The sequence below is a fragment of the Motacilla alba genome, chromosome 3, assembly GCF_015832195.1.
Source record: "Motacilla alba alba isolate MOTALB_02 chromosome 3, Motacilla_alba_V1.0_pri, whole genome shotgun sequence".
NCBI classification, from domain to species: Eukaryota; Metazoa; Chordata; class Aves; order Passeriformes; family Motacillidae; genus Motacilla; species Motacilla alba.
The window spans coordinates 99,934,139-99,960,926 of record NC_052018.1 but is presented as its reverse complement, the minus strand read 5'-3'; the positions used below and the strand labels follow the sequence as shown (position 1 = coordinate 99,960,926).

The following is a 26,788-nucleotide window of genomic DNA, read 5'->3' as shown; positions in this document are numbered from 1 at the left end:
GACTTCTACCTCCTATTCTTGTCTCCCCATCAGGGAGCTGTGGAGCAGTGCTTCACTCTGAGATAACTTTACTGCGCCAACAAGCTTTGCTAGGGCTGTTGTTTTAATTTCTTAAAACAAGACTAGATCCTGCATTTTGTGAATCACTACAATGCATTTAATAGGTAGGCTTTTCATAAAGGAGCACAGCGGATGTGTGCACAGGCCCTGATGAAGCTAATAACTACCTCTCAATGGCTTTCAGGGAGTTATTACATATTTAAGATCCAAGCTCCCTTAATCAACCACAGAGATGCAGCTGGCAGCAGTAAATTGCCAACAACAGTTCATTACAAATAAGGAAACATTGGTTTTTCAAGGACAAAAACTGTGTCAGTTCCTCAGCTAACTCTTGTCCTCACCCTTCTCCCCCCGCCACTCACCCCCAGTGTTGTGCTGGCACAACTTGCTTTGTCCAATAACACGACTTCACTGCCTAATCCCCTCCACAGGGGACATCATGCAATCAAGTTCCTGGATTTCCTGACTTATTTGGGCAAACGGCACAGTCTGCATCCCGTGCTCACCCTCCCTGAGGGAGCCACTGGCAGGACATGTCCCACACCACCACGATGAGTGCCACAGGAGCAGCCTCAGTGCCTTTGCCCTGGGGAGCAAATGAAGTAATGGGACACTTGGAGACACAGCTGTGAGTTTGCCCTTCATGGGCTTGAGACCTGATGTGGCACTGGGGAATGACTTTTTCAGTACCTGCCATGTCCTGGGCACAGCACAAAGGGGAAGGTCTGTGGACATCACGTGGCCTAATTCCCTTGCTGTCTCCTCACAGAGATGTGGTTGGCCACGCAGCTGAGGCAGGAGCGCAGCAGTTTAAGAGAGATGCCCATGCCTGGGAGATATTAAGGCCAATATTTTAAGACTGTTCAGGAAAGACTAAACATTGTTTGAATGAAGAGGAGAAAAAGAAAAGACAGCTGTTCCTGTTAGAGCTGTATCTTCCCCTCTGAAGAGGCGACAACCAGCTTTCGGCCTTCAGGAACCAAAGAAATTATACATTTCAGGCCCAGAGAACTTCTCCTCAAAAGGGAAACAGGCCCCATCCATGCCCCAGCATGGTGCAACACACCTGCTCAGACTCCTGCTGTGGGCCTTGGCCAGGGCCAGCTCCCCTAAGAGGGATCTGTACTGGATGGGCCAGGAAAACTGGGAGCTTCTGCCAAGGATCCAAGCCCTAGATCCAGCTGGCCATATCTGTACCGCCTGCAAATCCCACTGGGCCAGGCAAGACTTCCAGTGGTGAGGGGAGAATACTCTGCAAACTCCATGCTGGGCCCTGGAAGCAGGCCAAACAATAGTTTAATCTTTGTTTGGTCTCCTTTGATATCTCACAGCGCGCTGCCAGACATTAACCCTGTGCAAGCTGGGGCTGTTGAGTCAGGGGATGCACATTGGCCCAGCGGAACAGAGTGGGACCACAAAGAGGAAGAGAATGTACTCAACAGTGAAACCTGAAAAAGGGAATGTTTCTTTGCTTCCTTTCCAGCCTGGTTTACAGCATTCTCTCTGCCACATCAGAAGACATCCTGTTCTTCAACTGCATCCTACTGCAAGGCTGCTTATGCTGGAGGCTTTACTTTTTTCCTCTGAAGCTGCAGGCCACAGATGAAAAACTGATATAGAGGGGTTCCAGGGCTGAGTCAGGATATTATTTTTGCTGTTTCTTTAGAAATATATGACCCAACTTCTTTTTGGAGAAGAAAATAAAAGGGGCACTTAAAAAAGCAGTACCGCTTGGTTCCCCTCCTGCCACCATCTCTATTTATTGACACTGACATTTTTAAAGGGCTCTTGGGAGGGAGTCTATGTGGTTTCTGAGGACACGTTCCCCCCCAAAAAAATAAAATCAGAAGATATAGCTGATGGTTTGTGTCTCTGTTAGTATTCAGCTCCTACATTTATGCTTCTAGAGAAATGCCAAGACTGACTTGGACAAGTAAAATTCAGTGGGCAAAGAGTGTCATTTCCTAAATCTGCAGCAGACATGTTTTATAAAAACAACTAAACTGTATATTATGAACAGCAAGACCATTTGACGTAAGATTTTCCAAGCATTTACAGGTGTGACTGCATAGGTGAAATATGAGTTTAATTAGTTGTCCACATGTACCATCTTCCTCACTGACATTAACGCAGTAAAATCTTTTCTTTTGGGGTGTGTGTGCAGACATCTGGAGTGCAGATTGTAACAGATCTCTAGTTGCAATGTTATCCCTAGAAAAACGGTGGTTTTTGAACATGAAGAACACACTGTTTTCAAAGGGCTTTGCAGTCACATCTGGAAGAAGTGCTCCTCCTGATGCTTTGAGACAGAAAGGAGAAGAGCTGATGGGATATCAGCTGAGGGAAAGCTTGCTTCCTCCTCTAATATGGGAAGCTGGACTTCTTTTGAATTATTTAGCATTCAGCCAGCAGATAAAAATACACTGACTGGATGAACCAGTGACCTCTTCTATGGTCACAATAGCTGTAGTAGCTGGGGGGGCAGGAAGGGCCTACAGATGCACATCTTCTCCATGTTCTCATGCAGAAAGCTTCAATCATTAATGGAGATGCAAGACAAAGCTGGAGCAAACTTGTTGAGGCTGGGCTGAGAGGGAAGGCTCTCTTACACTTTAAATCACAGCACCGACACTGATATCTCAGAGCCCCGGGTACCTGTGCAGCATCACTGAGACTGACCTTGCTGAGACCCCAGCCAGACACCTTTTCCCACAAAGCCTGGAGCAATGTGTCATGCCAACCCCATCTAAAAGGTGTTTCTTTCATTTAACATGGATCCATTGAACACACAAGCTGTGCTCCAGGAACAAGGAGCAGTAAAGCACCATTCCAAGAGGCAGTGCTGGGTTAAATGTTCCAAAGGAGGACCAACATCTTCTCCACTACACATCTCTTTTTTTGGTAGCATCAGAATGAGATGTTTGATTAAATGCACAGGAGCAGCATGGCTTCAGCAGTTAAACTGCTATTTTGTGTATTCTGGGAAGGGGGGACATCAACAGATTGCAAAATGGGAAAGTCTCTCTGGACACTGCAAACAAACAACATGTTACGTAATTAGGCCTTTTGGGAACCAGAGGAAGGTCTCCAGAAGATCAGGGCCCTCCCAGCGCTTTCTAATTTTACTGGGACTTACCAGCAAGCCAGCCCTCTAATAATAGAGGCTTGTGTATGCTTTTCTTTCATCTTCATGTCTCCCTGTACTGCCCTACCTTTGTTATTACTGCCCCAGAAAAACACATCTTACTCACTTTTATCAGGCTGATTCATTCAGACTTGAATGGCAGAACTGAAGAGGCACTAAAGACCTTTAGAAAGGGCAGCAAAGACATCTCTTGGCCATCAGAGCATGAGAAAACCTGGTAATTTTAGAACTTTATTGAATCCAGTGTGCTAGGATATTGCACCATTCCACATAACCATGGCTTAACTGAAGTACAGCACTATCAAGCAATGACAGAGTGAAAAGCCTTTAGCTCCATAATCCACATATTGTTCTAGTATATATTTATTGGAGCAAATTCTTCCAAGGAAGCATGCCTGTAAGCAGCAGCTCAGCATCAGGAACACTCCGCCTCTGTGTCGTCCTAAACTTGTGTCCAGGCAAAACATGGACCTGCGGGAAACCAGCCAGTCAGATTGCACCACCCAGCACCTGAACATGGACTGTAGCAGCTGAGTTTTAAATTAATACATACTGCCTTTCAGGCACACAGATAGAGTGGACTATGTACCATTGGTTTCATTCAGTCAGTGTCCTCTCCCACCTGAATGGAGAGAGCCCCTTGTTCAAAATTTGCCCCTGCAGTCATCACCTCCTTACACCCAAGCTGCATGCTGTGGACACTTCTGAGGTACCATCACTCACTGTGATTCTTGGGAGAGACACTTTAAAGACAATAGAAATATAATGGCATCTGGACAGAAAAGGCATGCTCGGGTTTCTAAGAAAGCTGCTTTCCCCTGTTTCTTGCTTGCTGTGCACATTCTGGCAGCTGGTAAGAAGAGGAAGGAGGAGGCTTGCAGCCCTGGTGAGGGCACACCAGCACAGATCCCACAGGATGTGGTCAGCTCGCTTCCAGCATACCCCTTGGTAACTGGGCTGTTGGCAAAAGTCAGCAGTGAACGGCTCAGAGGAGGGAAGGCCACACCAGAGGCAAGCAGGCACAGCAGTGCCGGGGAGAACACCTCGCCTCATCACAGCCCAAGAGGCAGCACAGACACAGGTCTTGGATGAAGGACAGCACAGAGATCCTGGCCACAGTGGTGGATCCAAGGCAAGGCGTAGTCCAAGCCCCTCTGAGCGCCTTTGCAGAGCCTGTGGCCATGTGCTTGGTCTGCCATGTAAACATGTCACATCCCATGGGAGCTGGCAACAAACGTCAAAGTCTAACTGCCACTAGCCAGTTTTGATAGTGCTGAGTGACCTGGATAAAAAGCAAAGAGCCTTTGGGAGATATCCTTATAGCCTAGTTCATTGCATCTCTGCAGACAGCTCCCTGCTTCTCCCAAAATGATAAAAAAAATATTCAAATAACTGCATTCCTCTCTACTACATTTATCATTTAGGAGTCAGGAGCCACGTGCTCTTGACCCTTGTGTGAGCAACATGTCTGTTGTAGCCTCCAGAGCTATGACATCGTGGCGCTGTCAACTTTTTGCTCAGTTTTTCCTGGGAAGTCAAAATCCCAACTGGTGTAAATCCTTCCTGAGAACTACAATCACTCCCACCCCCCCCCTTCCCCCCACCATCTACTTCGAGAAGTTTTATGAAGTTTCATTCTCCCTGTGCAGACACAGCAGATACAGGTGACAGACAGAACACAAGGACCACTCTGGGCACTCACCATGGATTGTCTCTGCTCCTGGGAGACCAGCAGCACAATAAATAACACCAAAGCCAAAATTTTGCTCTCCTTTTACACAGCCGCGCCCTTTACCAGTTACTTCTTTCAGTTCTATGCAGTGTTTTTGTGCTACAGAACTTAGTCCCTGTTGGCTGCAAACACAGAATTCACTGTAGGAAGAGCCTCAGGCTGGAAAAACACAGCTCCCAACCCTTGCTCCTCCCAGAGCACCAGCTGGGCAAGGAAATGTCTTCATGACATAACCAAGGATAGATGTTTTCTACCATGATTTACTGACCAAATTTATGTTCTCCACATAATGTAATAAGGCTACAGCACGAATAATTTCCCCACCATGCAAATAGCAACCCTCAGGAGTAGCCTCCAACAGCTTTCAGCCTCCTTTTTTTTGCTTGCAAGCAGCTGAATGTGGCTGCAGTTACATCCTAACCATGAGGCTTCCCTGCATGACAACACTTTTTCAGCACGTGCATTGGACAGTGACCCAGGCCTGCACCCTTTAGAACAGGAAGAGGTGAAGCAACCTTCACCAAAGCCCTGAGCAGAGCATCAGTAGGACAACTGTGACCCAGTACTGGATGATCCGAGCCTCAACAGGAAACAGGAAGCAGGTACCACAATTCACACACTCAGTTTAAGCCCTTTGCAGTTCAGGCCCTCGTGCCTGGGTGGTCACAGACACCTCAGTTTTGTTCTCTGCTCTACTGCAGAGCAGTAGAAGCTGCAGCAGAGGCTGTAGAGATCTGCTCAGTGCATGGGTACGGCTCCCAGATCAGCGCCACCTCCTTGCTGCTGGAAGGCTGGAGTGCCCCTGACCAGGCATCACTCTCCAGCCTGCTGGCAAGGCAGGGACACAGTGTTTCAGGCTCGCCACAGCACCTAAGGCCTTTCATGGCTTATTGCATGGCACCCAAACACCTCCAGAGCAGCTCCGGGAGCAAAGTGCATTTCATTTCAGGAGAAACAGAGACTGTAAGAAACAAATAAAACCTTGACTTACACTATCTCATCATTCTGGAACTCCAGCTCCCCGCAGGTATCTTCAAAGTCCTCTCCTCCACCTTTGGCCGTGCCTTCAATGGTTTTGTAGGGCACAATAACATTTCCTCGTGCTCCAGAGGTTCGCAACACTTTCACTTCCATGGTTCCTACACTTTCACTGATGTGTGTTACCGGCTCCTCGAAGGTGAAGATGCCGGCGTGGTCATCGTCAAAAATGGTGACGGTGGCAGTAGATGGTGATCCCAAGCAGGCAAGTGTTGAGACACGGCTGGCCTCAAGAACGCCCTCATCTGAGGCCTCGGTGCTCACACGGACGTTGCTGAGATGGACCAGGAAGTTCTCATCCTCCTCAAATATGTCATCGTCGATTATGCCAACACGGATTTCCTTCTGGGTCTCTCCAGGCTTGAAGACCACTGTCCCTTCAGTGAACTCGTAGTCAGAGCCAGCATTGGCCGTGCCGTCCTCTGTCCGGAAGTCGACGTACACGGTGTTGGTCAGGTCTCCTCCCCGGCGGACGATGGTCAGGGCCACGGTGCCACAGTTCTCCAAGCACTGGTAGGTGCCCTGCTCAAAGTAGAGCTTGCTGACAGGATCATTTTCGGTCACCTCGCTGTTGACTTCGTGCATGCTGACGGCTTTCCGAGCCTGGTCTGCAGCATGTCTCTTCAGGATGTTCCCAGCGCCGGTCATGAGCCGAGTGGCCTGGATGCGGTAGAAGGCCCTGCTCTTCTGCTGCTGGCTCAGGACCTGGTAGTTGGCCAACTCTATGAGCTGCTCAATTTCCTTGTCTGGGTGCTTTTGTTTCAGCTCCTTCAGGATCCGAGCCATTTCCCTCCTGGCTTCCTCATCATCCTGGTCTTTTTCGTCCACCTCCAACACCAGTGTCCCATCCAAAAAGTTCTCCACGTGGGAATTAGCAACCTTTCCATCCATCTCGATGTCAGCCTTAGAGGAGGGCCGGTCACCCTCATGCTCAATGATCATGCCTCTCTGCTTGCCAGCTCGGTATTTCTTGTAGACGTACTTGTAAAATAAAAGCCTTCTGTCAGCTATCCAGGCAAACACCACACAGATGGGGAAGAAGAAGAAGGTGAGCAAGCCTTCCCAAACCTCCACAATGCCAGGAGAAGACACAGATAAAATAATGTAAAGCCAAGTGTAGGCAAAGATGCTCCAGGCCGCTGTAACAAAAAACACTCGCAAGTGCTTGATCTTCCTTATCTCTCCATCTGGCACCACGTACACACAGATTGCAATGATGACAAACATGTTGAAGGCAGCACTCCCCACGATCGTGCTTGGCCCCAAGTCCCCTGCCGTGAAGCCATGGCCGCACACCTCGATAACAGACAGGAGGATCTCCGGAGCAGACGAGCCCAAGGCCATCAGTGTGAGGTTGGAAACAGTCTCGTTCCAGATCCTCACGGTGGTTTTGCTGGTCTCGCCATTGGGCTTCTTGATGGTTATTTCCCGCTCTTGGGATGTAATGACTTCGATGGAGGACATGAAGCGGTCGGCTATGATGGACACTCCCAGGAACATGTACACCATTGCTACAAAATACACCGTTGCCCGAGCGATTTTGTCCCCAAACGAGGGGTCCTGGGGTTCCCATATTGGTAAAATCACACCCTTTTTGCAGATGTAGGAGCCAGCGCACTCCTCAGTGTCGTTGGCAGGCAGTTCACTGGGGCTCTCCGCATGTGTGCCCTCTGCATGGAAGAGCAGCACCAGGACAAGGCTCAGCAGAGGGAAGCTCACTGGGAAGGCGTGCGTGTGAGTTACTCGCGACATGGCCACTTCCACCAGACGGGTCCCAAACATCCTCAACCTGAAGAGGCAAAAAGCAAAGATTAAGTGAGGCCAACCAGACGTAACAGATTTTCCTCTCCAAAGATACGGTCAAGTTATCAAGTTATCAAGTTATGCAAGAAGATGCAGCTAATGAGCCCATTTTGTTATGATTAGTGATGTTTTCCACGTAGAAATCCTCTATTTCAGTCATCTGAACCAGGATGGATTCAGATGGTACCAGCAAGTTAGCACCTACCCCCTTTAGCTACCATGATGTTTCTTTCTCTTTGTTGGAAACCTATTTGTTCAATTGCATTTTCTTGTTCCTCTAATCTAATTAAAGCCCATCGTTCTGCTTCACAGCTGGCAGAAGTGTTTCCCATTTCAAAATTACAGTGCACTCACTCACTTCACTGGAATGCAGGGTAAGAGCAGGAGAGGACAGGGAAATCTCCTATCCCCTCATCATGTTTAAAAATATTTTTATACTTTTTTAATCACTGTAAGCTATGTGTTTCACAGTCTTTTCTTGCTCACAGTCCTCCCAAGCATCTACTCCACATCGAAAATCTGCACAAAGTTAGCTTGAGCCCTGGCAAAACCTTACTCTGAACAGTAACTTGGTCATAAGGTGCACCAGAAGGGCAGCCTGTAATTAATGATTTTGGAGCCATTCCTTCCACAGTGCGTCACTTTGCACCTTCCCAAAACTAGAAAGAGCCGCATATGCACCGAAGCCTGGCTCTCTTGGCATGCTTCTAGAGGAAACATGTCCCCGTGCTCTTTTCCCACTAGGTCAGCTTTGACGGCTTCCCCTTCAAGGGCCTTTCTCACTCCATTTACAACATCAGTCATCAGCCATGACAGCCCTTCTTGCCCTTGTCCTGCCTCAGGATTTTCCAGCAATGTAGAGGAGCTGTTAAAGAGGTTTGCAGTTAGTTAACAGTGCATAAACCGACAGAACAGATGCCTTTAAGTACAAAGAGATGCTTAGTGAAAAAATAAAGCCTGAGCATGCTCAGTGTTACATTCTCAAATTTACTAGCCAATAAAAGCTAGATCCCTAGTTATTAAAGCTGTATTTTCTCCTCAAGGAGAGCCTTTGCTATACCACACTTCTCCAATCCAAGTTAATTTAATCAGATGGTACTTAAAAATGTTTCTATGAAGAGAGGAAAATGAGCATGTCAATACCTCGACTTCACTGGGAAATACAAAAAGCTGAGCTGATTTTCCTCAGAAAAAACCCACACCCCTGAAAGAAAAAAACAACAAAGCTCTGCCATAAAAGGTTTTAACTCCTCGATAGGGCAGAGGCATATCATGCACGGACAGAGCTGTGTGCAAGGGAGCAACTGGTTGGAGGAATCAATGGGTACCATCCCACACCCATGTTATGGGATCTGCTCCACAAAGAGACACTGTAATGCTGGATCAAAGCCTCTCCTCCATTTGCTTTTATTTATGGATGCTGTAGCACTGTTAATGGTCTGGGAGGGCAATACTGAGAATTTATAAAGATGGTTTCATATAAATGGCATTTTCTCACCAGGAACTGTTGGTCCGCCTTCAACCCCCCACTCCCTGGTATTACAATTAAGAAAACAAAAAGATACATAGAGGAGGAAGTGAGCAAATCAGAGAGCTGGGTGGTAAGAACAGATAAATTGAACAAGAAAAATCAAGTCTCTTGTAGGAAGACATATTTAAAAGAAAGGTGTTTGCATTGGGAATCCTGCTAATGCTACAAAAAAGCTTTTACTACCAGACTCATTGTGCCCCTGATCGTAGTGCCTGGCTACCTTCTGCATCCCCAAATGTGAGCTGTAGCCACCGCTTACAAGCCCAAAGTGAAAAAAAATACAAGCATGATGTTTGCAAAGAGGAGCACCTTGTTGCACACCCTTCAGTGGATGGCTGAGCTGAGACAGATGTGCATTCATGGTCATTGAAATTCAGATGAAGCATGAATTAGTCACCCAACATCTGTACTCCTGTGTTTCACACTGCTCCAAACCAGGTAATGGACACATTTGATGAAGGGGCTGTCAAAACACAGGCTGACTTGGTATCTACTCTGTTAATCCCAGATAGCTCCAAAGTGTAGTTTTGTTTCCTTTTTAAATATGTAGGCTTAAAAAAAATCATGGTGGGCATAAAATATTACTCAGTTGCATGGTTCTTCACCCTCTCCTTCTAAAGGGTAGTAGTTTCTTCAGAAAACTCAAGAACATCCACCTGTCCTTGTTCAGTTAATTTTTCTCCCTGTGGCAAGTCATATCCCTGCACATGTACAATTATTTGGAGCAATCAGGCATTGTGAAATCCCCTTGGCAAGAAGAGAAAACAGATGGTTCTAGAAAAAATATTATGCTTTGGGTCACTGATTTAGGTCATGAAGAATAGGAGAGTCCTATTACACTTTGGACCAACTCTCCAGCCTTGAAAGGATTCGGGTACTGGAAGTCTCATTGAGAAAAAAAAGACACCCACAAAATCAAATTAATAAGTAATTTGAACTTTATTTACCATGTGTTTCCCCTTTCAAACATTCTAATATAAGCTGGGTTTTGTTTTGGTTTGTTTATTTGGTTTGTTTGTTTGAAATCAAGTCCCATAGTACTTTAAATAGGAGGAAAAAAGGCCTAGAGGCTTGCATCTGAGCAATCCATATTTCTGGCATTCCCAACCAGCACTCCATGTACAAATAGTATTTTTCCCTCAGATGTCAGGAGGTAAGAAATGTGGAGCTTTTCTGAAGAGGGATAAGAAATGGCTGGAGCTTTGGAAGAGACATCCACCAGCCATGCCAATGTGCATCCTTTGGGCAGCAGCAGCATCACCCAACTCTGTTGTACTTCCTCCAGCATTTTGTGGTGTAGTCATCAAGCAAGGTTCACACATCACGACCAGCTTTCCTACTTAAACCAATTCACAGTGAGGCTCAGGAATTATGAAGGGCTAGAAAATGCTTGGCCACAACATGCTACTTACACACATGCAGCCAGAGCCTGACACTCAAAATATCTCTGAGAAGCACCTACTATTAAATCATCAGCATTTCTTTATTTGTACAATCCAAAATAAACAGCTTGGTCCCCAGAGACCCTCTTGCTCTGCATTTGCCTACAGTCTCAGCTCACAGTCAGCACACTGTGGCATAGTGTAGGAATATTCCCAGGAAAATCATTTGCAACATGCTGTAAGGGGAAGCGAGGCTACCTGAAGAGCAGCGCTCCCTCCAAACCAAACTTTGTCAGCTTTTCATTAAGGTCTCAATTGCATTTCCCATCCTGGCCATCAGCAATAAAAGCGTGTGCAGCAGCTGATGCACAGTGTCAGGCTGGCATCCCTGGCAAACCCTGCCTGCCCTGCTGGTGCTCATGGCCCTGGTGGCACTGCCCCAGTGCCTCTGGGGACAGAGGGATCAGGGCAGCACAGGGCAGGGGCACAGGCTGCTCTCAGGCTGGGTACTGGCCATACACGGGTAGTGAAAAATCCCAGCACTGCCCTGCCCTGCCCATAAGCACCACCTGATAGCCAGCGACAGCACCCCGAGCCCTTTCACCACTGCAGGAAGGGAACTGTTCTGGTGCTGCTGGAGAGCTCTCAGGGAGAGCTAAAACTAACCAGGGATGACAGAGCCCAACCTGAGTTCTCCTGAGCCCCTTTCCCTTCCCAGACAAGCTCCACAGGGGTGCCAGAAGGTGTTTTCTGCACAGTCAGGGAGGAAAGCCTGTGAGAGGTTCCGTAACAAGCTCAGTTTAGATGGAGCTCCTGGCCAAGGGCTGTCGGTCCAGCCTTTCTTCCACCCCTTGGTGCTGTGAAACACCAGGAGGGCAGTTGCTGCCCACAGCAGGGCTGGGAGGGTTGTAGAGATATTTGCTTTCCTGCTGGACATGGGAGCTCTAGGTTTTACAAATTGGTAGGAGAGAGCTCCTGCTGCCAGCTCATGCTCCTGCCCCCCAGCTGAGGAGCTGCCAGATGGGGAGGAAACAGCCTTTTAGACTCTGCTCTGATCTTTCCCTGGCAGCATCGATCCTTCAGCCTGACTGGTTGCTGCATGCAAAGCGAGCCTGAAAGCTGCTCTGCATTTAAACAAAGCACAGCTTCTTCTTTGCAGCAGCCTCCCGAAAGTCCAAGTCCCATTCTCCATCGGGGCACTTCAGCTTTGAAATACCCATTGAAGACCCTCCCTGTTATTTTCCTAAAGCTTTGTATCACACACGGGTCTACGATCATTTGCAACATGCTAGAACCACCATTATTTTTAAGAGCACTAAAAAGCCACTGCTGGTCCAGACACTTTAATTACAGAAGGACTGGGCAAGGAAGGAAATGGCCTGGGCTCAGGAGGAATGAGTGGCCACACAAATAAAGACTGAGAGGCTTTCCACATTGAAATTTTTTCCCAGCATCCCACAGAAAACGTGTAGAGAGCAGCTGTCACACAGCAGTGTTCACACCATTACAGCCCCCGCCGGTGCTACCCAACAGTGCCCACCCCACTGCGACACCATGATCTTCATCATGAACATCATTCCTGCCAATTTACTGCCAGCTTGGATGGGAGGTGTCCCCACAGCTGTGTCACCACTGTGCAGGAGGCTGGAGCAGCACCCTCTCCCCACAGGACGCCTGGTTGCTTGCTGGGGACCAGTTAAAGTTTGCTCTTCACGTGAGAGTGGCTGCTTTGCAGCTCAATGTGGGAGGACAACCAGGAACGTGTTGCAACACCACGGGGATTCCCAAAGAGTCTTTTCCCATCCTACAGTCAGAGCTAGACAAGAGAGGACCTTTTCCTAGCAAGAGTGCACTAGGGAGAGACAGGGAAGGCAGCTCAAGCCACCCTTTTCTGGTGTCACAGGCTGGAGAAAGACAGCGTCCCTTCAACCAGAGGGGCCAAAAACTGATGAAGAAGCAGCTGGTGGTCACTGCAAGGAACAGCCAGCCTGCACAATAGAGAACAGAGACTCAAAGCAACTCAGCTGCTCCCCACCCTGTCCTAGGGGAAAAGACAGCAAGCCCCAAAAAGACAGACTCTCTCTTACCCCATGGTCAGACCTGAAGTCCCCAAGTTACAGCACCCCTCCTCCAGTTTCTCTTGCAGGAGAAGAAGAATCTTCTTGGGAAGAAGCCCTGCATGCCTTGCCTTCCATGCGTGGCACTTACTTCCCCCATCTCTGGAGGAATAGTGACCTTCTCCTCTGCTGCTGACCCTGCCTGGCTGTGCTCAAGCCTGTACACCTGTGCCTCACTGGAATCAGCAGCCTGCTCTCCAACAGACAGCTTGGGCAGAGCCCGGTCTGAGAAAAGATATGGCTGTAGGAAAAAAAACCCACCCAAACAAGCCATCTGGTCTCTGACCATCACATGTCCAGCTTCTTGCAGCCAAGGGACACAAAACAGATGCCAACAGCCCTGCAAGGAGGTACAGGGTGCTTGGAGATCTGTCTGGGCAGACACAGGCTCCACTGGCTTCGCTTCTGACCTTGGTGCTGACCCCGTGGCGTAGCTTTGGTAAAGTGAGCTCCTGACAGCTGTGAGATTCACCTATCAGGGCAGGAAAATGACCCTTCTGCCGAACTGGCTGTACATCCAAACCGTGCAGGAGAGCTGCTTAGTCCAAAGACTGTGTTGCCACTCAGGGCTGCATAGCGTGACGGCACTTTAAACACTGCTTGGAAAACCCTTGGCTCGCTTCCCTGCTCTGGCTCTGCCTGGCTCCTGCTCCCTTTCACCCAGCTCTGCCACTCCAAAACAGGCACAGCCTGTTGGCATCCACTACCCATGACCCTGTAGATCTCCACATCAGGAAAATGATTTCCAGGCCATCAGCATCCTGATTGCATCAGTACAAAAAACCATCAAAACCTTTCCAAATATAGTCAGAGGCACAAGCCCTCCACGAAGCCGATCGAGTAAAACACACACCAGGCCACCCTGGTTTCTGTAAAGGACATTAAAAAGTAAGAATAATTATCAGTCTGCAACTGATTTTTCCAAGTATCCTATCTCTTCAATGAAACATCCAATCTCCTTCCACAATTTCCCCAGCAACTCTCCAAAATAAACGAACAAATAGAGAAAAGAAAACATCCCTGATATAAAATTTCAGCCGCATTGGATGAATTTGGGGGCAGCTTGCAGAAAATGAGCTTAGAACCGTTTGTCAGGGAGATTTCAGTCTTGCTTTTCACACATGGAGACCAAGTGTCAAGTTGTCCCTTTCTCCCACGACTCAAGATCTCAGCAAGGAATATGCCAGGAAATAAGAAGCAAGGGGGAAATGCCACATTTCTCTGGGACTGGTTTTTTTTTGTTTGTTTGTTTGTCTGCTTCTCAAACAACTGTCTTCCTACTTGCTGCTGTCTTCAGACTATTTCTTTACCCTTACCACCTGCCTTTGGTCTCTTCTTTATCAAGCAGCATCAGGCTCTTTCTTCTGATTCCTCTTGGGTTGCTGATGCCTTCCTCTGTGCCTGTGCATCTCCCTTGCTGATTTAAGCACAGTCTGCCCGTCCTCCACGAGCTGGCCCTGAGGCTGCCTGGCTGGCAGACTCCCTGTGTGATCTCAGGACAGCCCAGCATCTCCCTGTGCTCCACGCCTCTGTGGAAAATGGGTAGAGCATCTCCTGTGAGTGCTGGGAGAATAAAACACTGCTAATAAGCCTGAGGCTCTTGGGCAGCCTGGGGAGGAAGTTTCTGCCCAGAGGTGCCCCAAAGGGGCCAGAAGGGAGGAATTAACAGACCTATTGCTTTCCCCTATGCCTGTGTCCTCTCTTCCCTCTGGGACAGTTTTTGCACTGGGTTTGTAGCTGTGTGTGGGTCTTTTGTGCAGCGGGATGCTCCCCTGGGCCCTGCAGGAACAGAAAGCTTCAAGGGAGAGGAGATAAATCCCCATCCCCAGCTCCCTGTGAACATCCAGGGATGAAGAGGTGGAGATGTCCATGGGGATGGGTGTGGGAGAAGACCGATGCAAAAGCAGCTTGTTGACCTGAGCAATTCAGGCATGGTACTAGGCAGGAGCTGGGCAGGTTGGGCTGGGCTGGGGGCTCACCCTGGCATGCTCCATCCATCTGTGTGACTGCTCCTGGCTGGGGAAGGGTGGTAGCACCTCCCAGAAGAGCCACATCCAGAGGCACAGCTCTGGCACGGCTGACTCTAGAGGGAGCTGGATGCTAGTGCCGAGCAGATGGCCAGCTTTTAGACCCCCAGACCTCAGGTAAGGGATTCTAAGCCCAGGTGTGTGCCAGGCCTTCTTTACCTATCTCACACACAAGGTTAGCCACCCCTTCCTTCTCCTCAGACTCCCCCGCTTTCTCTGTCTCCTCAGGAGCTCTTTGCAGCACCAAATCTCACTTCTATTTGTAGCCAGGTTTCCTTAGGAAGCCAGGCACATGAAATCACAGTTTCCATGTCTGTCTGTCTGTTCACATCGCTCCCCCCTTTCCAATTTCAGTTGAAATCACCGGAGGGATAGAGATAAAAGCAAAAGCCAAGTTCCTCCAAGGTTCCTGAAAGCAGCTGCAGAGATACCACCCTTGGCAAAGGAAAGCCCAGTCAGGGAGCTCAGCCCACAGTGGATGCCAGAGTATCAAGAGCATAGCAGCCTGCAGTAGCCCCAGGTGCAGCCAGGATTTGCACAGCTGTGAGCACCGATATCCAGGAGCTGGGAGCATGTGCAGATCCCAGCACTCTGAGCTTGGGCAGAGCTCCAGGTTGTTCCCCGTGCCAGTCACAAGAAGAGCCACTGCTGTCACCTGTGTTGTCTATGACCAACCTGTTGGTTGATCGTCCAGTGATGCTTGTATCTTGCACGGCACTGGGCTTTATTACAGGGTCTAAGTTTCATTAGGATGCTGGAGAACAGGGGCTTTTTTTTCCAGTGAGCAATCAGGACTGTATCCCCTCAAAGCCACAGCAAAGCCCCAAATTCTGCCCCAGATGCAACGCCAGAAAATCACAACCCTGAACACCCTGAGCGTATCAGGACACTACAAAAGGCAGAGAAGCGGCTGTGCCTATACAGCATCATTTAAGGTGCTATAGAGACTCCCAAGAGCGAGGACATAAACCAAAGTTTGTGCCATGTCATGTGCAGCAGTGCCAGGAGAGAAGACCAGGCACAGCCTGGGCAGGTACAGGATAGTGAACATTTAAGTTTCAGGAGCCATTCACAGCCAATAGATTATAAAAACCTTAGAGGAAGTGAGGGAAGGAGAAGCAAGCGAAGTTTCATCAGGTTAGAAGTGTTCTACTGCTGACACTCAGGGGTGCTGGACACAGAGAGTACGTCCAGCCTCCTCAGGTATCTTGAATGCAAAGCCTGGTAGAGAGGAAGCTTTGACCAGCGTGGCTCCTCAGCACTAACTTAGGAATTGTCCATGTCAACAGAGCTGGTGGGGGTGTAAGAGGAGTCAGACAGCTTTCCTGGGAGTTGGTGGTGGAGGTTCATGGCTTGGCTGGCAGGTGATGGTCCTAGAAATGTTACATTATTTCCCTATTTGGCCTTAATGACTGTGCTGGACAAGGCGCAAAGCTGCTATTGAACCATTCAGAAGGAAAAGGGGAGAAAGGAACAGCTAATAGACGCTCCCGAAGGATCACAAATGCCTTTCCTTGATGATAGACACATCCCCAACCAAAGCCATATGTCACAGCTCTTTTTTTCCTGAATGCCACCATCACATAAATATGCAAGTGTCCCAGCTTCCCTTTTCTTAACAAAAGCGCACCCCTTCTCTGTACAATGGTGACAAACAGCATGTGAATTCCCAGGCAGGTGCCAGGGGAGCACACAGAGAACCCCAGCCTCTCTCAGCCTTCATTTCAATTGCCTGACTTGCGAATTTGCAACATCTGGGACTGGAGGAATGAACAGGTTCCCGCAAAGCGCAAGCGAAAAGGAGCCCTGAAAGCACACGCTCGCACCCTCACACCCGTGACCTTGTGATTTTACTACAGCTTTCATTTTCAGACTCCAGTTCTCCCTAGTGCTTGCTGCATTTCTGCAACATTTTGGCAGTTTGCTCTCGCCTGGGAGACAGAGCAGAGTGTGGAGTTGTTTTGCATGGCTCCGCGGGGAGGGAAGCAACAAGGCTGTGAATAAAGAATTAAACTCAAGATGACGGAAGAGCCCCAGCCATGCTTCCACCTAGACAAAGCCTACGTGATGAGCGCTGCTTAATGCCAGCCCTTAATAACGCACGCTGCTCGAGGCGAAAACGGGAATTTCGGCGTGGCTGCAGGTGCCTCCGACCACTCACCTCGGGAAGCGTTTCAAGGCAGGCAAAGCAGCCCTGCCTGGAGGCACGCACAGCCCCGCCAGGCGGAGGCACCGCGCCCCGCCGCGCACGGGGGGATGCGCCCGAAAGCCCCCCGGGAAGGAGATTTGCCTCAGCCCCCTGCCCGACCCCACCTGCCCGGCAATGCCCGGCTCTCGGGCTAGCGGGGAAGCGACCCCCGCCGCAGCCGCGCCTCCCGTCGCGACATGTCGCGATTGGCCGCCGGGGGAGGGCGGCGAGCCCCTTCGCCCGCCTAGAGGTGCCGCGGCTGGGTTGTAGGAAGCGTTCCCGGGCGTGTGTTGCGAGCGCGAGCATCCTACCGCCGCCTCCCCATCGGCTCCCGCACGGCTCCGGGTCCCCCATGCCGCCCCCCCGGCAGCCTCCCCCGGCACTCGGACCGCGGTGTGGGAAGCAGCGTGAGGCTGAGCAGGGTCGGGGCGGGGGCCGGCCGCTGGCGGTCCTACCTGGCGGGCTGCAGGAGCGGGCGTCGCCGGGGCCGGCTCAGCAGCGGCGGGGCATCGCGGCGGGGCGGGCGGCGGAGCCCCGGTGCGCGGCTGCGGCGCGGCGGCGGGCGGGAGGGAGGGAGAGAGAGAGAGAGGGAGGGAGGGAGGGAGGGAGAAGGGAGGGAGGAAGGAAGGGAGGGATGGAGGGATGGATGGAGGGAGCGCGCGCGCACACACACACACACGCGCGCCCGGGGGATGCGCTCAGCCGGCCCGCCCCGCAGGCAGCCTCCCCTCCCTCCGCATCCCTCCGCCGCGATGCGCGGGCAGCGAGAGACCCGCCGTGCCTCCTCCTGGGGAGCAGCTTCAGCCCTCCTCCTCCTCCTCGTCCTGCCGCTGCTGGAAATATTTCCCGAATTCCTCCTCGGATCGAGGGACTTTGAAAGGCAGGGCTGGTTGCGGACCCACCTCCAGCAGCCCTGCCCTCCCTGCTTGGGGCACTCCCCAGCCCTGCCCTGCCTGCCCCTAGCCCTGCCCGTCCTGCCCGGCACGGTCCCCATCCATGCCCTTCCTGCCTCCAGCGCAGCCCAGCACAGCCCGCTCCACCCTGTTCGGTCAGCTCCTGCCCACATACCCCCGGCCGACCTGCAGCCTGCCCGGGCGATCCTGAACCCATTTGCACCCTTCAGGAGGCAGAGAGCCTTGGAAAAGATGGAGAGAAGGGAAACGCGTGTGTGTCCGTGTGTGTCTCTATCTGCGTGTGTGTGTACAAGGAGTGCCTTGCTGTGTCTGTCCCCGTGCCCCACAGTGTTGCCCATGGCAGATGAGGGGAAGCAGGAGGTTAGGAGCATCCCAAGGGGCCCTGGGTTGACGTTCAGCCCCCTCTCGCATCCTCAGAATTGTGGCCAGGGTCAGCAGGGGACGTGGGGTGACAGGCAAGGAGCATATGGGTCAGCTGGGATCCTCCTGGGAGCTGGCCTCACATCTGGCAGCTGGATCAGCCCCTGAGCCCACAGAGTCTCCTGTCCCCACAGGAGGGTCCTCGCGCTCATGGAGGTCCTGCAGGAAGGCAGCAGCCTGGCATAGAAGGACTTGCTGCACCTCAGGCTGACCAAAGTGTCCTTCCTATGGGCAATTCCTCTTTCACCATGCCTGAATGACTCCTCCACCCTTCGCTGGCTCCAGCAAGGAGCAGATGAACCCATTGTCCCACCCTCCAGGCAAAACTCTGTGACTTTGGGAACTTAAAATAGGACCAGAGCTAATAACTCACACACTGGTGTGCAAGTACCCAGCGACCTTGATGAACCCTCTGTGCCCAGATCCTCAGGTGCAACAAGAACTGTGGGGAAGCAGAGACATTGTTTTAGCTCCTACACCCTCTTACACCCTCTCCCTCTTACTGTGCCAGCTCAGCCTGTAATTTTGGTCATCACTGGCAAGACAGCAACCCAGAATTTTACCTGTGAATTTCATTTGTGCTTTTCTTACTTGGTTTCAAAAAAAAGTTTTTGGAAGATTTTTGCACCACCACATCTTTCAGCAGAGTTGGAAAACTAAATTTCTCTGTTCAACATGAGGGGCAGGACACGGACACTGTCACAAAACTCTGTTATGAAGCACTTTGTGATGAGCTGGCCAACCACCAAACCAACTACTTATAGTTAGCGTTGCAGCAGTTATGGGTGTTATTTAGTTTTGGTCTCAGTTTAAGAGCTTATTGCCTATATATGGAATGAAAGGCATTTCCATATGAGAATTTGGTTTAGAAAAAACAGGATTTTGTGTTCAATAGCTCACTCTGATTTTCTGCCTCGCCTCTTTTGATTTAAAACTCTTTAGAGGAGGGAGAAGTTTGCATCTGGCCATGTGTGGTACTTTGATGGTACTCAATTCTCCCAGCAGGGCCATTGATATGAAATGAGCACAGCTAAATGTGTACAGCATGCCCAGTGCTGTGCTGGGCTCAGGAGCTGAGCAGAGCAGTGGATGTGTATCAGTGGCATTTGGTTTGGCAGTGGCTGCAGGATGCAAGGCACTGCACAAGCTGGCATGGCAAAAGGATAGTGTGGGCAGGAGAAATTGGCATGGTTGCAGCAAACACAGTCCCTGCTGGTGCTTTTCACCCTGCACACTGAAATCCAATCACTGCACCGGTAAGCAGTGGAACTCAAATTTTAGTCATGGAGTTCTCCCTAAAACTCCCTAATTCCCTCAGTAATGTTGCTGACCTACTTCCCAGCTCTTTCAGTGAATGCAGTACCCAGCTCCTCTGGATCATCAAGACTGTGCTGATGGGCATCCACTGGTGAGCTGCCCTCTGAAGAGCCAGGCACGCCCACGGCTCCTCCAAACTCACCTCTCTCTGCAGCTTGCAGCGGTGTTCCTGTCTCCCAGTGCCTCCTGCTGAGACCCTCAGATAGGCTGCTTCAGCTGTGGGATTTTTGTGACATTCCAGGGGAGCTGAAGAAAACAAAGAGTTTGTCAGTGTTGTGGTGATGCTCATTAGTCCATGAACCCTTTGTACCCACCCAGCCCTAATGGCACTGGAACAGAAAAGGTGAAGCAGAACTATCCCATCTGATCATGAGAGCAGCTTTGATGTGGCTGCTTCAAAAGTGACTGATTAGGAAGAATATGAGGCTGGGAGACTTGGAGAAGATGTGCCCCACTCCCTGGTCCCTCAGATACCCCTTTCCAGGCACATTTAGACATTCATTTCTTACAGTCTCCAGTAGAAAGGTGGAGATGGGCTTTGAAGGAAAGGGTGGAAGTCAGAGAGTGGGAGAGACAGTGAGTCCAGTTGCTGAGAGGAGATGCTATGTTCCAGGACTGCTCCACACTGCAGTGGCCATGGTTCACCCTGCTTTTTCTCAGAAAAGCTAGCTGAAGTGGTGGCTGTGACAGAACGGAGCTCTGCATGGGCTGTGAAATCTGCTGGGTGAGCTGAGCAAACGCTCCTGCACTCTGCCTGATGCTCTAGGCAAAAACCCTACAAGACTTCTCATGTCCTGACACAGCAAGTTCTGTCACCATGTGGGCACATCCATGCTTCAGCATTCCAGACTGCAGCCTGGACTGTGCTGGGAGAGGCAGCTGTTTGCTCCAGCTACCTCTACCTACCTGTCACTCTTTGCAGCCATGCAAGTGAGCACCTACCACTGCAGCCATGCTTACACGCACCGATTACTCGTCTCCAAATCATGGAGATTCTCATGCCAGTAGTAGCGAATGGTTCATTCATTCCCTCATTCATTCATGCCCACCCACAGCTCTCTCCGACAGCAGCCTGCATCTCTCTGCAGTTGCTGGAGGAGGTTTCTGGGTATTGTCTGCATGTGGAAGCACAAAGGCAATTCCTCCTGGCAAAGAATGGGGTTAGTGGGCTGTGGAGCCTTGAGCGCGGGACAGAATGGTGGAGGCCAATTCTCTGTGCAACGCCATGTGAAAAAAGACATCTGAACTGCTGCACAGTTTAGAGGAGGGGACACAAAGCCTCAGGCACTTTTTGCTTGAAAAATTTCTGCCTTGTAATCCCTGTAAGAGACAAGAGGTCAGGACAATGCTCAGCCTAGCCAAAGCATGTTCATCTCCAAGGAGCTGTCCTACCACCATTTCTTATCCCTCTTTGGAACATTTCCTCAATAGAATGCTTTGGTCTCAGATGATGCTGGGGGATAACCAGTGGGTCTGCTTTGGCTGGTTATCTCTGGTCACGGTTTTCCTCGAGTCCCTCAGGAGATGCCAGAGAGGTCCTACAGAAGCAGATGGGTTGTCACCTCTGCTTGCCGTCCATCTGTCTTTGCTCCTTGCTGCAGCAGACTTGAGCATGCGCCCCCTGAACATTCTCTGGCTCTCCTATGCATGTTCTTGGCAGAGGCCTGGAGATCCCTGGAGAGTGGTGTTTCTAAAAAAGATGCTTAGAAACATCATTTCCAGCAATTTGAGCACTTCCTTTCACTGACACCTTCAAACCAGCCTTTGCTGTTAGGAGGATAAATCAGGCATTTAGAAATGTGGCAGATGGAGTGGGACACAGCAGTGAGTAGGAAGGGCAATTTTGTGTGCTGGACATCAATATATTTCTCTTTGAGCTCTCTAGGCAGTGCCTCTGTGACTGTTTCCAAGTACCTGGTGCAGTCTGAGTCCCGATGATCCCGTGGAGGTCGGATTGCATCACAGTTGTCCATCAGCCAGCCAGGGGGCTTGGATGTGAAATGTATCTTCACCCCTGGAAAACTGAGAGTACAGACTGCACCCCGGGGAGGAGGCAGTGTTTGATGGAATGTTTTGGCACACCTGTGATAAATGGGTAGTGTGTGATTTGCAGTCACTCCCCTGCTTTGAGAACCTGCAGAGGTAAATGGAGAAACCAAGCTTGCGCCACTTTAGAGCTTCCCCCGGATATTTGCTCTGTGCTGTGTTTTATGCATGTTTAAACAATAAATCCAGAACACTAATTCATGAGCATAGCATTTAACAGCTTGGGAGTGAGCTTTCCTGGAAGAAGCATTGACTGGCCAAATTTTGCAGACCGCTGCTTATGTGTAACAGACACAAAAGTATATTTGCACTGGAAACCACCTGCTGCATGGGGACTGAAAGAAGGAGTAGTTAGAGGGGCTGAACTTGAATTTAGGAAGCTGGGACATGGGGAGAGTTGCACATATTTTTGCAAACATCTAGGCTGGAAAACAAGTTGCACGTTCTTCACTTCAAATTCTGCTTCATAGTCATACTTTTTTTTGTGGAAAAAACTCATTTTCTCTTCACTAGGAATGTACAGGGACACTTCAATATGTGCACAGAATGACTTCAGCAGCTGGGCTTATTGTGAGAGATGTACAAGGTGCAAACTGTCTCCTCACTCTTCTCAAAAGGGTGGAAACAAAAAAGCCTTCTGGCATCTGTCAATTGTCTCACCAGCAGTGCATGCTAATACCAGCATCTCACTCCCACTTCTCAGCCAAAAACCAGCTCCGAGCTGGAGTCACTGAGTCACTGGAAAATGAAGGACCAGATGTCCCCTGCTGAACTGGCTGTCCCTTAGCATCTTTCCCTAGCAAAACCATGACACCAATGAAGCTTTATTTTGCTGTTACAAGACTTCAGAAAGCAGGGACTCAAAGTGCAGATGTGAGGCTGACTGAAATTTGTTTCCCAGTGAAAGCCATAGCCCAGTGACTTTGCTGCTTCCCTGCAAAGGGCCGTGGAAGTGCAGTGTGCCAGCACTGGGGTAGCACTGCCATCAGATAGGCATTAGCACTCTCCAGCTGATGCTCCAGCCCCCTTCATCACCATTCCAAGGCCTGGAAAAATTTTGGTTGAAAAAAAAATAATCCCCCATGAGTACAGAATTATAAAGTAACAAATAATGTGTTCTCTGGATTTGTCTTCTGCTCTTGAGCCCTAGAGTTTGGTGCTTTCCAATTTACTTGGTAACCAGAAGCGAGTTAAAAAAAAAACATAATAGTGTTGAAATAGTAATCACATGACTCCAGGAGCTGAGACTTCCAGAAAAACAGAAGTGTGAGTACCATGTGGCACCGTCTGGGAGCCCTGTCCTGCAAACTGGAGATTGTGAGGCTTCCCCAGCAGCTCTGGCCCTATTCCTCCTTTGATCCATGAGCAAGGTTCCCATAGTTACCAGTGGGAGCACAAGGCAAATCAGATGTAGTGCATGGTTCTGGCTGTGGCCCCTGGTTGTGAAAGTAATTTGGCCTCCTCTGTATCATCTGTTTGCCAGCCTTCAGCAAGGCTGGGAATTCCAGGGAAAATGGCCTTTTTTATTAAAAGTGAGAGATGACTGGCCTCAGCTGCACAAAGCACCATATTTATATTTTTATTTATGTCTTCTCGATCAAGAAGGCTGGTGGAATACCTTGCAAAAGCCAGGCCCATTAGGTGAGAGGTTGTGCAATGATTTCTCCTAAAGGGGAATTTTCTTCTCTGTAGTGGGCTCTAATCTGCTGTCCTTGAGGGTGGTTGGTCAGAAATGTTCCCTGACTCCTTGCTGCTTTGACTTTACCAAGCTCTGCTTTGTTTCACCTCCAAGTGGCCTTGCCTGGCGAGGTGTCCCTCCAGCACAGAAGAGCTCTGCCAGGGATGAGTCCTCAAGTCCTGGGGACAGAGGAACATGTTGTCTGCTGTTATCAGTCAATTTTAGGCCACAAGGACTCATGTGGCTGGAATTTCTGAGCTTCTTGGTCTTCCCAAGGCACCTTGCAGAAATCCTGTGTCCTTGCTTCTGGTTGACTTCCCCCCTGGAACAGCTGAGACATCAGCAGGATTCTTTTCCCAGTTTCCTTCCCCACAGTTTAGTCTGCTGGCCAGGGATTCACACTGGTGCACACACAGATCTTGCTGTTTGGGCACAGTCTGCTCCACTTCTGTTTTTGTCTGAAGATGTATGAACCAAAAATGCTTACTCTCTCTGTGCTGCTTGCTCAAGCAGTACTGAGGCAGAAACCATTGCTGTATGCCCTAAATGTAGGAATTGAAGCCCTGCATGTAAAGAGAATTTACAAAAAAAAAAAAAAAAAAAAAAAAAAAAAGAAGGAAAAAGAAAAAAGAAACAAGAAAACCAGATGTAACTTCCTGATTGCTCAGTGGTTATGGGTTTGGGGGTTTTGCCGGACACTTTGGAGATATGAAACTGCACCATTTGTAAGACTGGATTCTCTTTTCAAATTTCCATGCTCTCATGTGCTAATCTGTTTCCCCCTTGAAATTTCAAACATGGCCTGTTTAAAAGCTGCCCTCAGCTGAATGTTTTTATCCTGTCTTTCTGGATTGTGATGATGCTTTAAAATGATTGAAGATGCTTCTTTGCCACCTGCCTCATGGTTAGAAATCCCCAAGTCCCTTAAGGAAATCTTCTGCTCTTATGGGAAGCTGTACCCAGCTTCTCTGAAATCTGTTTTGGTTCTGAGGCTGTAGAAGCAGTTTGCTGGTGTGCAGGCAGCTGTGTGTTTGGTAGAGCAGTGTCTTACAGGCCTGATGGGAATACAGGCTTTCCCTTTTCATTCAGCTTCCTTCCACGTGCACCTCAGTTGCTCAGAAACTTGTTGCACCTTGCGCCTCAAGATACCCGTGTGGTATTTTGGTAATTGTGCCAGGGCTGCTAACAGTACCTGGATTTTATTTGCCATCAGTGGATTCTGGAATTAACAGCTGTATTTATATGACCAGTGGCATCAGGGAAGCAGGCAACAGCTGCATAAGAAATATGAGGGGTGAGAGGTCTCGAAGACATGATTCAAGAGGAAACATTGCAGGAATGCAAACTGACAAGTCAGGAGGAGACGTATGTCCTTGCACATCTGAAAGAGTGGATGCTTTCCATTCCTCCTGTTGACATGATAAGAAGGCAGGGGGTTAAACTGTAGGCAAGGACACTGAAGTTTGGCGCAAGGAAAAACTTTCTATAGCCATGAGAGGAAGGGTGTAGGCAGCTGGGCTGTCTGTAAAGAGGGAGAAGCGTGTATTTTATCACTGAAAGGTTTTAAGATCAGGATGAGTAAACCTCAGATCAGGTATAGGTGACCTAGTTCTCAACATGATTTCAGCAGAAAAATCTGAAAGATGAACAATCAGAAGACAGTGAGCACATCACAAAGAGAACACCAAGGTTGTGATTAGGCTGAAAGGAAAGAAGGCATGCCTTTAGACTTTGGACAAAAATTTGGTGTCGTTGAAGAGTCAGAACTTTGGAAATTAGGCCATGCTGGGAGAGCATAGCAAAGTCTAGGTGGCAATACTATCCAATTTCACACAACCTGGGAGCAGACCAACCTTCATTCCAGGCTGGCAGCCAATTTCCTGGGTGGATGAGTCATTTAGCTCATAGGAAGGGAAGTGAGCTGATTGCTGCTCTGAAGCCCATGGTATATCCCACTTGTGTTTTGTCCTGTCAAGGTTTGTTCCAGGCTATTGTGGTTTAGTAATGGTATTCCCCAATTGAATACTCCACTAAAGCCACGTGCTGCTCCCACTCCCCCCTCCAACTGGAGGCACAAATGGCAAAGATCATGGGCTGAGATGAGAACAATTTACTGGAAACAGCAGAGAGATAAGAAGATGAATGGTAACAGCAACAATATTAATTTAAAAAGCATACAAAAGAGAGAGAGTGATTCATATGCCAGTATGCTCATGAGAGAGCCATTTTTTGCACAGGTGGATAGTGACAGAACAACACTAGTTGTTTTAAAGTAAAAGACAAGAGATTTTGATTAGATGTTAATAAGAAATTCTTTACTGTGAGGACAATGAGGCACTGGCACAGGTTGCCCAGAGAAGCTCTGAATGCCCCATCCTTGGAAGTGTTCCTGGCCATATTGGATGGGGCTTAGAGCCAAGTGGTCTTGTGGAAGGCATCCCTACCCATAGCAGAGGGGTTGGAACTGCATGATCTTTAAACTCCCTTCTAACCCAAACCATGCTGTGATTCTGTGATTCTATGATTCTATGAAAATAATATCTTTGGTTGACCCTGACTTATGGCTGTCTAACAACATGAAACAAAGGTATGAGAAGCTACCAGAACTAGCAGATTGTAAGAAGAGGGATGATGTACATGCAGCTGACTATGTCTGATCAGTAGCTGCACTGACTAGACAGCAGAGGAAAAATGGCAGGAAAGAGAAACATTGCTGATAACAAAGGCAGGGTACCAGCTTAATCACTGGTTTGTCTGGGAGAGAGGGACTGGATAAAGAAGCAGAACCCAGAAAGAAAAAAAGAGGCAAAACCAAAATATGAGGTAAAGGAAGTGACACAGCCAGGACTGATCTGGGGCCTTTGGTCAGCTGCATGCTTCATTATGGCAACGTGACAAATGAGCAGAAGTGGTGGTTTTAGTGTTGGCCAATTGCTATTGTACTTACTAGAATGCACTTACTCATTTCTTATTGTAGGATAGGATTGGGAGAAAGGTAAAGTAGGTTTAAAATTTTAAAATGGTATAAAGGAAAATTTATTAATAGAACTAAGAAAGAGTAATAAGAATTAGAACAAAACTTTTAGGACACTTTTCTTCTTACAACTTTTTCTTTCCTAATGACAATGTAAAGAAACTATGCTTAAAATTTCAGTTAGTTTACTATTTTTAGAATAGTCTTTCTTCACTTTGCTTGGGGAGAGAAGTCTTTTTTGTTAATGTTATGGAGACTTCTCCACAAGAAAACAGTTCTTTTGTGGCTCTTAATTTTCGTGAATAACAGCTGCCCGGGGAGATTTGTAATCGTGAGATCCCTCCCATTTTCTAAAAGCTTCTCTTACAGCTGTGTTTATGGGCTATGTCAACTTATGGGCTATTGTTTTAAAGATG

At 49.0% G+C, this 26,788-nt stretch overlaps 1 protein-coding gene across 9 annotated transcripts in view; it reads right to left on the bottom strand.

Moving 5' to 3' along the window:
• SLC8A1 (solute carrier family 8 member A1) overlaps nt 1–26,788 on the bottom strand; it is a 122,480-nt gene that overhangs the window by 87,086 nt on the left and 8,606 nt on the right. For 7 of the 9 annotated variants that reach the window (XM_038133855.1, XM_038133858.1, XM_038133861.1 and 4 more), the window contains exons 1-2: nt 17,479–18,032; nt 5,929–7,764 (exon numbers count right to left, since the gene is read on the bottom strand). In XM_038133855.1, coding sequence (XP_037989783.1) covers nt 5,929–7,764; nt 17,479–18,017 — 2,375 coding nt within the window. In that variant the 5' untranslated portion in view covers nt 18,018–18,032. Of the gene's footprint in view, nt 1–5,928; nt 7,765–17,478; nt 18,033–19,816; nt 19,921–26,788 lie in introns of those variants that run through there. The other 2 variants (XM_038133863.1, XM_038133864.1) reach the window with 1 other exon arrangement.